This window comes from Dasypus novemcinctus, chromosome 1, assembly GCF_030445035.2.
Source record: "Dasypus novemcinctus isolate mDasNov1 chromosome 1, mDasNov1.1.hap2, whole genome shotgun sequence".
NCBI classification, from domain to species: Eukaryota; Metazoa; Chordata; class Mammalia; order Cingulata; family Dasypodidae; genus Dasypus; species Dasypus novemcinctus.
Window position 1 is genome coordinate 203257580 of NC_080673.1, and position 15886 is coordinate 203273465.

The window sequence follows — 15886 nt, forward strand, 5'->3', positions numbered from 1 at the left end:
TGCCCCATTTTTCATCCTTAAATATTCCTTTATGTACTTTGTATTTCACCTGGTTCCAGATTGGGAAGAAAGAAAAAGAGGAAAGAAGCAAGATTCTACATCATGCTACTACTATATTCCTTCGCTTTCTAGTATGTTGATGTGTTTATGTGTTATCAGAATTCTGGGTTTTCTTGAAAGGTCTTAACCACCAATAAAATTCCCAGAGGACATTTTGGTGTTATAGTTTAGATTTTTTTTCCTTAATTTTTTTAAAATTAAAGTTAATAGATCACAAGGAATATTACATTAAAAAACATAAAAAAAAACAAGAAACACAAGAGGTTCCCTTATAACCCACTCCCCACCCCCACCACATCATTTTTGTAAATTGTATTTTTTGAAGATATATACATCACACACAAAAAATGTTACACTAAAAAATATGAGGCTCTTGTATACCCCCCATCCCCCCACCCCACTCCTCCCACACCAACAACCTCCCTCATCATTGCGGCACACTCATCGCACTCGGTGAACACATTTTGGGGCACTGCTGCACTACACAGATAATAGCTTATACTCTCCCCCAATACATTCAGTGGGTTATGGTAGGATATATAAGGTCCAGCATCTGACCCTGCAATATCATTAAGAACAACTCAGAATCCCAAAAATTCCCCCACAGCACATCTCTTCTACCCTCTCCCTGCCATCAGCAACTACTGTGGCCGCTTTCTCCACCTCGATGCTAAAATTTCTTCTATTACTCGTCAAAATAGTTTTATAGTAGAATATCAATAAGTCCACTCTAGTCTATATTTTATTCCTTCATTCTGTCAACCCTGGCATGGCAATGTCCCCTCCACCTCTAGATCAAGAGGGGGCTTAGATTCCATATGGCTCATGGATGCAATTCCTCTGCTTTCAGTTGTAGGCACTCTTGGCTCCCTGGTGTGGTGGTTGACCATCTTCACCTCCCTGTTAGCTGACCTGGGTAAGACCAATGAACCAGAGAGTAGGAGTCGCCACTCTCCTGAGGCTTAGGGCCCAGCTGGTACATGGGCAGTCCAGAGATTCAAGTCTCCTGAGTATGGACCATCCCTAGCGCCAACTACAGGTTCACTAAAAGTGACAGAAGAGGCATGTGTAGAAAAGTCACATCTGAGTCCAGCTCTGTCACACTCAGGAGCACAAATTCCAAAGTAGGGTCCTCTGACGTAGCACAGAGCTCCAAATCCATCTGCCATGACTATATACCCTGTGGATCTCTGAAGCCTTCAGGAGAACCAATACCTAGGGTTGTATCTACTTTGGCTTTTTTTTGGGGTCCTGCTGAGGTGTGCGTAAGCACGACCCCTCTGATGACCTCCCGACTCTTTGGAAGACTCTTAACCATATCAGCTCATTTGTCTTTGCCATTTCCCCCTTTTATTCAAGGTCAAAGAGCAGATTTTAACAATGTAGTCTAGAATTTGTTAGTACAATTAGTATCAATCTTTCTGAGCCTCTGTCATCTGCAGTTTAATTACATTTTCAAGCTGGGTTAGAACTCACTTTTTTTTTTTTTTTTTTTATTTATCTTCCCTTCCACCCCCAACTCCCCTTTTGTCTGCTCTCTGTGTCCATTTGCTGCGTGTTCTTCTGTGACCACTTCTATCCTTATCAGTGGCACCAGGAATCTGTCTCTTTTTTGTTATGTCATCTTGTGTCAGCTCTCTTTGTGTGCGGCACCATTCCCGGGCAGGCTGCACTTTCTTTTGCACTGGGCGGCTCTCCTTATGGGGCGCACTCCTTGTGCGTGGGGCTCCCCTACGCAGGGGGCACCCCTGCGTGGCACGGCACTCCTTGCGCGCATCAGCACTGCTCATGGGCCAGCTCCACACGAGTCAAGGAGGGCCCGGGGTTTGAACCATGGACCTCCCATGTGGTAGGGGAACGCCTTATCCATTGGCCCAAATCCGCTTCCCAGAACTCACTTTATACATTAATCTGAGGTACAGAAAGATAGAAAGGCCAAGTGATGCAGTTTGGGGCCAGCCTGGAACCAGAACCTGTGTCTTTCCACTTCTTACCTGGCCTAGTCAGTCTTCAGGAGCTGATTCTAGGCTCTTCCCCCATTTTTACAGAGGGCAGCCTGGAAGCCGCCTTTTTAAAAGTCATCAGTTGTCCTAGCTCAGAGTAAGTGAACTAAAATACAGGCTTTCTCCTTAGTAGAGTTGGTGCTCAGGAGCATGGAAGCAATTAGGATACTTTTCCAAACCTTGGTACAATTCAGCACATGTTCACTGAACACCTGTTGCGTGCTAGTTGCTAAGGGAGGTGCCTTAGTTGAGTAAGACATTACCTTTGCTATGAAGTACTCCATTGAAATACATAATTCGTTCATGTGGTTCAAAATTCAGGAATTGCGAGAGGACATGCACCCAGTGAAAAGCTCCCAGAGGCAACCACATGTTACCTACTTTCAGGATATTTTATACATAGATAAGTGATACCTGTACATGTATATTTCCTTTTCCTCCCCGCCCCTGAAATGGCTCTTTATTATAATCACTCTTCTCAGTTTTTTCTTTTTTTTCTGCATTAAAAAACTACTGTAATTTACCCAACCTGTCCCTTATTTCTGAGGGTGTTTGGATAAACATAATTTGAGGTACCATGGTAGGTGGACTGGTGGAGGTGAGCGCAGCCTGGTGTGGGAACCCAGGGGAAAACCCTCCCCAGCCTGCAGGAGTTGAGCAAGGCTTTGAACATGCTTGAGCGTCCAGGGGGGCAGAGTGGAGGAAGAGGGCGGACTAGGCAGAAGGAAGAGCAGTGGTAAAGGGGCTAACACCCTCTCAGGTGTGCAGAGGAGCTGTGAGCAGTAAGCTTGCAGTTTCTGGAGCATAAAGCAGCAGAGATGAAGCAGAGTGTCTTGAGTGTCCGTTTGTGCATGAATTTGTGGCAAACGTGTTCTCTTTGTCATTTACTTGGTCACCTCCTTAGTACCAAGCCCCTTGAAGTATAGAAAAGCAGCAGTAGACATAGCATAGGCCGTGTCGTGAAGGAATTGACAGTCCAGTTCGGGAGAAGGCCTTTGTGCCTGGCAGACACCCTGCTGGGGAAGTCAGCAGGCAGGAAGCCAAGGACGGCTCAGAGGAGAGGAGAGGGGGTGGGGTAGGGTGGCGCCGGCCCTGTGCCCGAGGCCCGTGTTGCTGCTGTTCTGCCGAGGGCCCCCTTGACTGCGGGTGGAAGATCGACTGTTCAGAACACAGAGGCTCAGGCCTGGAATATAGTGTAAAGGAAAGCTTAGTGTCTTGGATGGTCTCATTGCACCCTGTTTCTCTTCATTTACATTTCTTCTTTTCTTTTCTAAAAAACAAGGCTTGTAGAAGGGTTTCTTTTCCTTCTGTGACCCAAAGTACCAAGAACTGACTGTGGCAAAGGGTCCCTAGAGGACAACTTTCAGGAGTCCAAAAGGAAGCAAGGCCTAAACACCTTTCTCTTCACCCCTAGCTGGGAATGTTTCACGAGGCTTTGTAAGTGATACTGTAGGTTAGAATATAACTGGTGTGGGAACGGAAAGGCCAAGAGCTGGGCATGGCATATGGTGGGACGGAGGGTTGGGAGGAGTTTGTGATAATATGGTCTCAAGCTAGGATTTCTTGAGAAGGTGAAATTTGAGGAAAGATGTCGAGGTGGGAGAGTGAGCCGAGAGGAGAGTGTTGTATTCTGTTTCGTTTTTGTTTTTTCTTCATTCATTTTGTCCATAACTAAAAAGTACTCCTAAATTTATGGCAGAAATGGGCATCAGCTGAAGGGTGGTTTCAGTGGGAGAGATAACTTGATAACCAGGGGCTTCCAGCAGATAGAGCGCTTTCTTCAGGTCCACAGGTGTGAGGACTCACTTGGTGCGAGGCCCTGTGCCTGGAGGCACAGCAATAAAGAAGACATGGTTCCTGCCCTCGAGGAGCTTACAGTCTGGTTTCTATTCTCCTCCCTCCTCTCGGTTCATGTTGACCCAAACCCGTCTGTGCCATGTACCACCTAAGTTTCCTTTTCCATGCTGGACTCTCTCCCCCTTCTTTACCCTGGTCCCATTCCCACAGAATATGCACAGAGGATTAGAGGATAAGTATGAGTACTCACACTATTAAAACATGGATCATTCCACAACTGACCCAGGGCCTTTTCTTTTCTAAATTGAAACTTGTACCCACCAAATACAGTCTCTCATCAGCAGTGCTTTGGGGATGGTGGAGTCACTTCCAGGCAGGGAAGCCTTCCTTGCTCCACCTGAATGGCACTTAGAGCTTCTGACGGTCTAGGTGTGCCATCGAGAGAAGGGAAGGCCTTTCTGGGAAGGCTTTAGGTGCTGTCAGTCACCTTGACTTACCTGCAGACTTGGCAGGTTGCCAGCACTGTTTGCATTAAGCCCAGCCTCATCGGTTCTCTTGGCCTTGGCATCTGTTTGTCTAACAACAGTACTGAAGTTTACAGTTAGAATAAGCTGCAGGAGAAAATAGTGAAGGCTACCTAACCTCTCTGGATAGACTGTACAGTTCTTCTACCTCTGTTTTAAGCATCTTTCTGAAAAGTTCCATTAGGTTAAAATGAGAGTTTGAAGTATGTTTCCCATTTAGTTACAAAATAAAAAACACAATACTGAATGAAAAGATTTTAGACCCACAGAATTAATTTACAGTTAAAAGCATATCAAAATTCTAATAGAAAATTGATGCTCACCAGCTCCAGAACAATTCAGGTTTAATACTTGAACATGTAATGAAAGGTCTTTTTGAAAAATAAAGGGTTATGCAGTATTTCCAGTCCTATCCATTGAACAGATGTCTGTTGGGAGCACAGCGTTAGGGACGGAGAAGGTGCAAAGGTGCTGGGACCAGGGCCTGCTCCAGGGGCTGCTGGTAGAAGAGGCCGCCCTGGTCAGCTTAGACCAGCACATATTCGGTGACTATGTCTGGTCACAAGTCTTTTCGTTACCTTCACAAGGACACTCCTCCTTGGTAATTAATGACAGCTGCTGTTTGTCAACTCCTAGCCACAGGAAGGTCACCAGGAGGTGGGCATGGTCCAGCAACTGCAGAGTCCCTTAGTACAGGACAGAGCCTTGGTTCAGACCCAGGTCTCTCTCCCAGGCTTGGGCGCCTGACGCTCAGCCTCGACGATGCATGCAAGACTCCCCTGCCCTCAGGAGCCTTTCCCTCGTCTGATTGGGATGGCTGTTTCCTGCTTTGAAACAGAGGTTACTGGCTGCACGGCGATGGGGTTTTGGCTCAGCATCTTTCTCATCCTCACTTAGGTGGGCGATTTTGTTTTAAAGACATGGTGTCATGTTCTCCCTATAAGACGTTCATTCTATTCCATTTCTCTTCCTCTCTCCTGGGTATGTGCCATAGAAGAGAGTCCTCATGCCACTCCAGGGCTCAGGGCAGCCTCCCTCTTGCCTACTGCACTTCTGAAATTGGAAATTTGCCTTCTTGGAGGATATTTCTTGTTACATGTTTTTGCCTTCTAAGAAGAAGTGCTTTTTTTTTCCTTAAGATTTTCATTCAGCTTTCAGTAGAACTGCTTCCTAAGGAAATCTTCTTAATATGCTTTGAGTACATTGGTTTTTAAATGTACCTTTTCTGGGTTTGTAGTTCATAATTTATAGCGCTTGAATATTTTTTACTGTATCCTGAAAGTTTGTAAAACTTTTCTATATTTGGTTTAATCTGAACAGTTTCCTGTGTTGAGCACTGATGTACAAAGAATGAATAGAAGTCAAGAAAAGCAGACCTGGTGGGAAAAAGCTTTGTATTCTCCTCTTTTTCCTGCATCTGAGTGTGAAGGTAAGGAAAGTTGTATTAGTTCATTCATGTACATTTCTGATTCACTGAGAGCAGTAAATTCTTTTGCTATGATTATAGAATATCAATCCCAGAAATATTCACCAGGAGTTTTCTGGGTGGCTGGCACTTTGTCATGCACTGGGGACACAGATGAGTGAGAGCCAAACCTTGCTTTTCAACACTGCCATTGTCCAAGGTAGGAGAAAAGCCTGGAAAGGCATAAAAGCAGTGCTCAGCTGTCGAATCGCGGAGAAAGGCACGTCAGCCCTGCCAGAGGCCCTCCAGGAAGGCTGCCAGGGGCAAGGGATTGGGGCTCCCTCAGGAGATGTGTGAGCCCCCCCTAAGTTAAGTAGCATTTAACCTGCACCAAGGTTGAAACCATTGACATGATTTCTTTCAAATTGGGGGTTGTCAAGGTTAGGAGTGTTTGAGCAGTTCTTGCTAGCAACAGGGTGGAAAAGAAATTGAAAAACTGAGGGGAGCATGCCTAGGCTTTTGGGCTCTTGGGCTCTTGGCCTGGTCCGGGAGTGAAGTACAGAAGGCCTGCACTGAGGCCAGGAATGGGGCAAACTTAAAGTGGAACAGGATTGGGAAGTGGTTGTGGCTCAAGCAGATGGGTGCCTACCTACCCCGTGGGAGGTCCTGGGTTTGGTTCCTGATACCTCCTGAAGAAGGTGAGCAAGACAGGGAGCTGACACGATGGGCTGGCATGGCAAGCTGCTGCCACAAGATGACGCAACAAGGAAACACAATGAGAGACACAAGTTGGAGCAGAGGTGACTCAAGTCATTGGGTACCTCCTTCCCACATGGGAGATCCCAGGTTTGGTTTCCAGTGCTTCCTAAAAAGAAGACAAGCACACAGTGAACAGACAGAGAGCAGACAGCAAAAGCAAACAATGGGGAGGCAGGGGGAGGGAGGAGAAAGAAATCTTGAAGAAAAAAAAAATAAAACCATGATCAAGAGGTTTCGTAGAGGATGCCATAGTTTGTTGAATGGTTTTCTGCACAGGGTGAACAGCAGGTAGGGAATCAGTGAGGGCCAGTAGATAGAGTTGCCATTTACTGAGGTGAGAGACAGGAGCAGAAGCAGATTTGGTGAGGAAGATGCTTTTAGTTTGGGGCATGAATGAGCAGTCTGAACCTTCCAGGTGGACAGGCCCAGGAACTGTAAGAAATTCTGATCTGGAATTTGGGGGAAAGTTGGAGCTGAAGGAGGCCACCTAAATGGGTTAGCTTAAGAGACGGAGTTTGTCTGGATTATGTCGCCTGAGTTCCTGTTTCCTTGAGTATTTGTTTATGAATTGCTCCTGCCAGAGTCCTGAAGGACTCCTTCGTTAGTATTTACAAGTTCACATGTCTACTGGGTCTCCCAGCTAATTTGTAGTGAGCTTGCAGCCAGCGGCTCCTCTCATGTACCCATAGTGCCTTGCCCTCAGCAGTGGCTCAGAGAGCCTTGCTTGGCTCTTTCCCTCATAGCTGGGACTCTCCTTATCAGCACTGAAGGTTGGGGTGGGCTTCCTTGGGATTGTTTGCTTTGCTCTGCTCTGTAGCCACAGTCACCCTCCCAGAACTCTGCCTTCCTCTTTTCCACAGGCTTGGGTAGATTGTGAGGAGGAGAACCTAGGGCTGGGTCTTCGTTGTAGCCTCTTTATTTCGCCGCTTTTGTTAAAGGCCTATTGTTGCTCTTGCTCTGCCGTTAGGTGAGATCTGGGTGGTCCTTCCTCTTTATAGGGTGCTCGCCAGCTTTTCTTTCTTACAACCCTCAAAAAAGCTTGATGAGCTGCTGCCCCTAATTCTTAAAGTCTCAAGTTTAGCAGTCTATCCAAAATCATACAGTTAACCATTAACCTTGGGCTCCAATCCACATTTTCTCTCTTGTGGTCCAGGAGCTTTGCCCACTGTAGCGGCTATTCTCCGTGGTGCTGAGGTAGATGGCAGGGGTGTAGACGCACACACCTTGCCTTCACATAGGTTCTGACTGGTTAGGGCGAGTGGAGGCACCGACACAATGAGTGGAATACAAGTCGGAAGGGCCTCACACCTGGGAGGGCTGGGGAGGCAGAGGACAGGCAGCAGGCGGAGCCCAGGTGGCAGGGAAGATCCCCCTCCCTGCTGGGGCTTGATAGAGTATGCAAATACCCTGAGTCTGCTTCGTTAGTTGTCAAGGATGACCCTGGGTACCTAATGTAGTTTTCTGTCACTAGTTATTAAGGAATCCAGTTCCATCTCCTAGCTCTTGGTTCTTGGTTATCTCGTGTAGGTGCTGGTAAACGATTGTAGAACATAATGCTTTTTATTTTCCTTTAGAAGGTACCAGGGATTGAACCCAGGACCTTGTACATGGGAAGCAAGTGCTCAACCACTGAGTTATATCTGCTCCCCAATGGGAGTTGAGTTTTTTGTTTATTTTTTAGAGGTGCCAGGGATCGAACCTGGGACCTCGTACATGGAAAGCAGGCACTCAACCACTTGAGCTATATCTGCTCCCCTGCAGTGACGTTTTGAAGCATCAGTCTGTTAGCTTATGGGCTAAGGACATACTGTTTGAGGAGAATCTTAGCCAAGAAAACAGGTAGCCACTCTCCTACGCAGTAGAAGTAGTGTGGACTCTTGTCTTGGCTCTTGAAGCTTCCGATGTTGCTGATGATTAGTAAGTCCACATGTCCAAGTTGGGGGTTGACCTGGTGCTTGGCAACCCCGGAAGGGGGAGGAGCAGCCCTGTCTCCTTTTTATAGTAAAGCAAGGACATGGGGACTCTGAGCAACACAGCTTGGGCAGCTCCCTGAGCAGCGTGGGGAGCCCTCCAGCATGAAGGCCCGAGCTCCACCTCCACCCCCACACCTGTGCTGTGTATCCTACACGCATGCATTCAGCACCATGCCCACTTGGTGCCAGGTGCTGGGAATGCAGAGATGAACAGACCATGTGCCCACCTCCAGTCAGGTGGTGTTTGAGCAGAAGGGGATGAGGACGTAAACTGCATGGCAGAAGCACGTGCTGGCACAGGAGTGTGTTCCATAAAGAAGGAGTGGCAGCGTGAGAGCATGGGGCATGGTAAGGGCTGAGGTCACAGGGTGGCAAGGAGCCTGAGGCCCCAGGGCCCTGTGGACTGCAGCGAGGCTGCGGAATGTGAGATGTCAGTCCTCGGCGCTTTCTCCAAAAAGCATGTAGTTGGGTGTAAACATTTTGAAGGCCCAATTCACCTAAGCGCATGTTTTATTTTAGCCTTGAAGGAGTCCTATAGGGAAACAGTAAAGGTGATGGCTAAGAGCTCAGGCTCTGGAACCAAAACCGAGTTGGAATCAAGTGCCTCCACTGTCAGCTGCTAGGCCTTAGACAAGGGCCTGGGCCTCTGCGTGTCTCCATTTTCCTTATTTGTAAACTGAAGCCGAAGAGTGCCTCCCTTTTGGGGGAGTCGTGAAGAGTGAAGTGTTTAGAAGAGTTCCTGGCACGTAGTCCTATCTCAGCATCGACGTGGTCCAAACCAGGGGCAGCAGTTCAGCATCTGCCCTCTTCCTGCAGCTCTGTGGCACCCTGAAAGCCTAAAGCATGAAGAGCAAATGAAGGGGTGGGAGGAGTGGGCCTGGACCTGACTCCTTGGGCCCATGTCCTTGTTAAGGGACGGGTCTGCTTCCCCAAGGCACCACCTCACCCAGTCCGAGTGCTGCCGGGTGAGGCGGGGCAGGGAGGGGAGCTGAATGGGGTTAGGTAAGCCAAGGAAGAGAGTCTGCTTGTTTGTTAGCCAGTGGCCCTGTCTGAGGGCACAGCACCCTCCCCATCGGTCCCATACCTTTGGCTTGTAGCAGTGATGGGTCATTGAGCACCATGCCGGCCACGGAGCATTCCACACTTATCCCTTTCGTTCATTTGGGACCCTCTGGAGCTCACAGGTTACATGATGGGCCCAAAATTACATGGCAAGTAATTGGCAGAACCAGGAACTGACCAATGTCTGTCTCATCGCAGAGCCTGGGTTATTTTCACACATCTAAAACTTGTAACATGGAATCCCTGAAACCGTCAGAGCTCAAGGTTACGAAGAGTCCTCACTGTGGCCAGCACAGCCTTAGCAAGAGGCCAGCAGGGCGGGCTCAAGCGACCTTCCCTTGGGCAGAGCTCACCCTCCGTTGGCCAGGGGCACAGCTTGGATTGAGTACCAGCCTTGTCCTCTCTGGTTTTAAGTACAGGCTAGGCATGTAGGGCAAGGAGGGAGCAGGAGATGGTATCCCAGTTTTGAGGAAACAAATGACCAGAGGTATTAAATGATTTACACACAATGAAGGGCAAAGCCAGGGTTCAGATCCAGACCTGCTCATGTCCTTTCCACCTTTCACTGCTGCCTCTGCCCCAGCACCTAATTCCATAGAGGTAAGGTGAATAAAATTAAGACCAGTGGTTCTCAGCCCCGGCTGCACATTTGAGTCGCTGGGAGCATTTTAGAAACTGCTGGTGCCCAGACCCTACCCCAGAAGCTGTGGTGGCAGGGCCTGGGCTTCTGAACTTTATTCTTAAAGTTCCCCTGGTGATTTAAATGTGCAACCAAGTTTGAGAGCCAGTGTGAAAGTGATTTACTTGATTCCATCTAATTCCAGTTGCTTACCCAAATGAACCACTTCCTCATTTCCCTATTTCACAGATTATTAAATACATAGTTGAGTAGGCTTCTGAGTTGAAGAGGAACAAACAAGCATGCCACCCTGTTTTCTTTTCCTCATTGCACTTCCTCCTGTCTGAAATGCTCTTGTTCATTTGCTCCTACATTGTACCTTCTCTGTCTCCCCCAGACCATGTTAGTTCCTGAGAGCCTGGACTTTGTCAGTCTTTACACTTTTTCTCCAGGGCTGTCCCGCTATAGGCGTGAACATTTATTTGTTGAGTGTTTCATGGTAGAGTAACAGGAATGTGTGGTCACACCTGCCTATCTTTTAAAAACACTCAATCCAGTGGAGGAATTTTAAAATTGAAGTTGGCCTAGCATTTTCCTTGTGCACACCTGGCTGGCCGATGGGCAACCACAAATGCTTTTCGTGATACTTAGACTCTCCAGAGGGTTGAGGAGTCTTTTCAACGAGTAGTGAAACAAGACTGTATGTTTCATAACTGTGTCTTAATGGAATTTCCCCCTTTCCCTCTTTTCCCTCTCCATTCAAAATGATTAAGAATGTTATACAAATGCCAAGGGAGAGAATGATATAGAAGAATATCCAGATGTTAAAGAAATTCCCAGTAACGAAGAGCGTCTGTTAGATTTTAATAGGGTAAGTGGACTGTCCTCCTTACTATTGACTTAATAAGCAGCCACCACCTCCTTTGGCACTCTGGCAGAAACCTGGGTCCTCTAGCTCGCACTCTTCTCCCTTGCCTCCCAGGAACCACCAGCTCTGTGAATTTAAACCTTCTCATGTCTGGCCCTTCAGTGTGGGTCCACATCGTAACACAACCTCAACCATTTACTGCAAAAGTGTCTGAATAATCTCCCTCCCTGCCACAGTCTCTCTCTCCAGCCTTTCCTGCCCACCACTACCAGAGGGACATTGTAAATGTAGGTCTGACCCTCAGCACCGCCTGAAAGCCTGTGCACAGGTGGGTGCCTTTCTGTCTCTCAGAGTTTGCCACAGGGAGCCCTGCCAGGGGGCTTTATCCTGCCTGTCCAGGCCTCTGAGGAACTGACCGACCGTTCTCGGAGCCTCTGTGCCCCTTGAGTAGGGTGCCCCTGGTAGCAGCCTTAAGAGTGGACTGCCTTTGGTTTCTGCATGTCTGTCTCCTCACAAGACCACGAGCCCCTGACAGCAGGTACAGGTCCTATACCTGGTCTGGTCAAGTCCCAGCCTTCCCCAGTGAAGCAGACAGCATTCTGTCAGGCTTGATGAATGAAAGAGTGGGTGACTCCAAGCAAACATCCCACTGTTGATTGTCAGTGTCAGCTCAAGTCCTGGAAGCATTTTCTTCCAACACTCCGTTATCGGCAGCTATATCCTCCTGTCCTAGGCCTGGCAGACCTAACATGTATGTCAGCAGCGTGTGTGCTTCCTCCCCCACCTCTTCCCCACCTCCCAGTTCAGGCTCCAAACCTAGAAACCATTCTTCATTGCTCTCTTCCTCTGGCCTCACACGCCCAGTCTTGTCAGCCAGCCTGACAACTCCACCTCTCAGCCATTTCACATCCCCCACTCTCACCATCTCCATCGCTACCACTGAGCTCAAACCACTGTCACCTCGCCCGGACAGCTGCCATGGCCTTTGAATGGGTCTTCCTGCTTCCACTTCTTATCCCTTTCCAATCTTCTCTCCACAAAGCAAGACAGAATGCCTTTACAAGTATGACCTCATTTAATCCTTACAACAGCCCTTTGAGGTAGGTACTGTGATCACCCCTATTTCACAGAATAGAAAACCGAGGCACACAAAAATGAAGAGCCGTGTGTGGGAGGTCATGCAGGCACACACCATGCGCAGAGCCGAGCTGTGGGCCTCAGCAGGCCCACTCTGGGACCTTTTTGCCACTGCCCTGGACAGTCCACAGCCCCTGAGGCCCTATGTATGCCCCCTACTGCCCTCATGTCCCTGCACTCTCCCCTCAGTACAGCCACCTCTCTGTGCTCTTGCCTCGGGGGGTCTCATCCAGGGCTGGTGCTCCCATTAGGAAACAGGGAGGAGGGCATGGCTAGTCCCTGTGACCAGGACGGTCCACCATGTGCATAAACAGTGTCCTGGGGCCAGAGGGGCTAACTACCCTAGTCGGGGAGACAGTCCCACACAACAGAGTTGTCCCTAAAAAGTGCCAGCTACCCACTTCAGCAGCACCACCCCAAGGCCCCTTGCTCCTGAGCCTTCGGGGCTCGGCTGAGGATGCTGCCTTCCCTGCCCTCCATCTGAAGCACCCCCCACCGTCTGTCGTAACACCAGGTTCGTTGCCGCCATCTTCAGTTTTGCTCGTGGTTTACTTGTTTGTCCTCTCTGTTGGAATGTGAGTCCCCCAAGAGGGCACGAGGTCTGGCTCACTGTTCAGTTCCCTGGAGCCAGCAGAGTGCCTGACCTCTAGGGGGACTCAAAATCTTGTTGAAAATGAAAGAATTCTCTTTATCCTACCCTAACATCCAGCTCTTTTCCCCAAGTGATAGAACATATAGAATTAGGATTTGGGTCCTTCATTTTTTAACTCTCCACAGGAAAACGATTTGTTAATCTCTGTATATAAACAATATCTCACATGCCCATTTGGAAGAAGAAGAAAAAAGACCGCGTGTTTTTTGATCTATTAAAACTTGTTCCTTTAATCTTAGGTGTCTTCTGTTTATGAAGCAAGGTGTACAGGAGACAGAAATTCGGGAGCAAAGTCCAATGGCTTCCGCAGAAAGATGTGCTCCAGCGCCAGCTCCGGCTCAGAAGACTCAGGCTCAGAGGGTGGGGGTGAGTGGGCGGACCCCAGCGAGGAGGAGCTCTTTTCTCGAACTCATCTTTGAACCTGCAGAGTAGTGCGTTTCAAATGATTTGTGATGGAAAATTACCCTTTGGTGAGGCCTGTTAATCTTCAACAACAACTTAGGTTTCTTCTTCAATTAACTGACTCAGATCAGTAATTCTCTTTCTCTTGCTTATTTTAGAGTTGAGGGACAGCTATCCTGTTGAAGTTTTGGGTTTTTTTGTTTGTTTGTTTTGTTTTGGGTTTTTTTCCCCCAAGCTGTTAAATTCTTGGCTATTTGAAATAGACTAGATTGTGTTGTCAAATCGAGAATGGGTGTGCATGTGCTTGTCTTAGAAGTACCACTGCCTTTTGCATCTTAACTGCAGTCATATTCACTCTTACCTTATTAGCATTGCAGTGTCAACAACCACTTCTGCTACTCAGAGACTTTAGCTTTGGAACATTTAGGCTTTGTTCACCAAGAACTGGGATATAAACACTTACCCTGCAGTGGATCAGTGCCTCCCCAAAGGCAAGAGGGAAGCGTGGGTGATTTGTCCACAGCCTTCATTCAGTAAATCTCATGTGCATTTCAAGTAGAAACCACAAAGGTGTGCTTTTAGAGGCTTACAAAAGACTGTTTTCTCTCTTAGGATTTTCCCACTTTAGTATCGTAGAAGATACTAAGGCTTGTGACTTTCTTGCTAGCTGAAAAAGCCAAGGATTTGGGGTGTAAGGTGGTCTAATGAGGCACAGTGGGGTAAGAGTACCCTCCATCTGTTCTCATACTGGGAATCATATTTACCCCAAAAACCCCATTTGGCGTTGTTTGTGGTGATTCTTACAGCATATAGTGAGGACCTGAGTTGCAAATTATTTTCTGGAGATCTACATTGAGTCAAAACCCCCAAACATCAAAATCATAAATGTTTGCCTTGCACTAAAGGTCAGCTCATCACCCCAAAGAAATTTTTGGCTGCTGCAGCTAGCAGCTCTTGTGGCTGTACTTTAGTGTCGCTTCTATCTCACTTTGTGTTGGTGAGAATGTTCTGGGCAAGTTCAGCATGTGGGGGGGTGGGCACAGTCACTGTTTTCCCAGCTGCCTGTGCTGTCGCTGTGCTGGCGGTGACTGCCCAGTTCTTGCCTTCCAGCTGGACCGCCAGTGCACTGTGGGAGGCGGGCCGCGCGTGACGACTGCCTCCTGGAGCGTTTGCCACACTATGCCATAAGTTGACGCGAGGAGGAGCAATATTTGCAAAACCTAAACATTTTAGATTGCTTTTCTTTTTTAGCCAACTCATTTTTAAAATAAAAACAAAAACAAAAGCAAAAAACCCTAATCTGTGGGATTAATGTAGCATGTCTGTAACATCAGAAAGCACAGAGAAGTCTGATGAACTTGACAGCGTCACCACTAAATTTTGGCAGGCAATAAACATAATCAGTTGCTGAGCTGGCTTAGAAATACATGGTTTGCTTTGAGCGTTTGGGTTTTGTTGCCTTTTTCTTAACTGAGAACAGAAAAACCATCAAAGGCTGTGGAGTCACTCAGGTGCTGGATGTCCTGACAGTAAGGGCCGCCTGGGTTTCCTCTCCCCCCTGGGAGGGTCTGTTTTTATACAGCACATTTTGACACTTTAAAGTGGGTTTGTGTGTGTGTGCGCGCGTGTGTGTAAGGTTTTGTGTTACTGTTATTTATTTACAGACTTCAGATAAGTTTTTATGTATTTTCCTTTCTTCCAGAGCTTCCTAAAAAATTGATTAGCATCTGCACTGAAATATAATTTAACAGCAAAGGCAAAAAAGAATTGGGAGTTGTAAATTCCTGAAATCACTGCAGCGGCGATTATCCTAGAAATCGTTGTTTATGTAGCAGAGACCAAATAAATATATTTCAGACACAACCTTTAGCTCAGTTGATTTGGGACAGCTGCTTTTTATCCAGAAAGGGCTCCAGGTGGCACAGGTACAGACCCTCTTGCACTCAACGGGAAGGTGCTGCACCTGCCATGGAGTTGGGGGTGGCTGGCAAGGGAATGAGCAGATTATGTGTTTCTTTGTTTTCATAGTTAAGCGGCTGAAGCTCAGCAGCTTTCGGCCACAGAGTTGAAGTGTGGTTTTTAGTTTTGTGAATGACTGATCCCAAAGGAAAAGCATTAAAAAAAAAAAGTTGGCAAAACGCTGAGACGCACTGTGGTATGAAGCGCATTGCATATCCATAGCACTGAAGTATCCGTTTTCCATTCCTGGGCTGAGATTTTTTTCCCCGTGGTTGTATTGTTCTGATTTCACGTACACCAGAGTAACTGATTTTTTTTGTTTTCTTGTGGAGTTAACACGAAATAAAAATTTTCGAAAAGTCTTTTGTTTTTATTTATCATAGCAAAGCATTCTTTTATAAAGAACCACAGCCTCCTCTTAATTGTGTGCTTCAGCAGAAGATATACGGTACTCTGGTCACATTTTTCCAAATGAAAATTATTTAACTCTTCTTACAGGCATCGCTGCAAATGCTGGGGTGCTGCTCTGCTGGCAAAGAAAGTGGTTGGGTTGCACACGCATGCACAGGAGTCATTACCAGGCCTTGCACGGAATGGTATTTCTGTTCCCCAGTGGTGGACAAAGCTTAGTCTTTTCATTTTCTTTTGGGGAGAAAAACTGCGTTT

General features: G+C 47.4%; 1 protein-coding gene across 1 annotated transcript in view; it reads left to right on the forward strand.

Moving 5' to 3' along the window:
• Window positions 1–15582, forward strand: part of KIAA0232 (KIAA0232 ortholog) — a 115128-nt gene extending 99546 nt beyond the window's left edge. Inside the window, exons 7-9 of the mRNA XM_058301269.2 lie at window positions 5705–5813; window positions 10976–11073; window positions 13099–15582. Of these exons, the coding sequence (XP_058157252.1) occupies window positions 5705–5813; window positions 10976–11073; window positions 13099–13278 (387 nt within the window). The 3' untranslated portion in view covers window positions 13279–15582. The remainder of the gene's footprint in view (window positions 1–5704; window positions 5814–10975; window positions 11074–13098) is intronic.
• The last annotated feature ends 304 nt before the right edge of the window (window positions 15583–15886 follow it).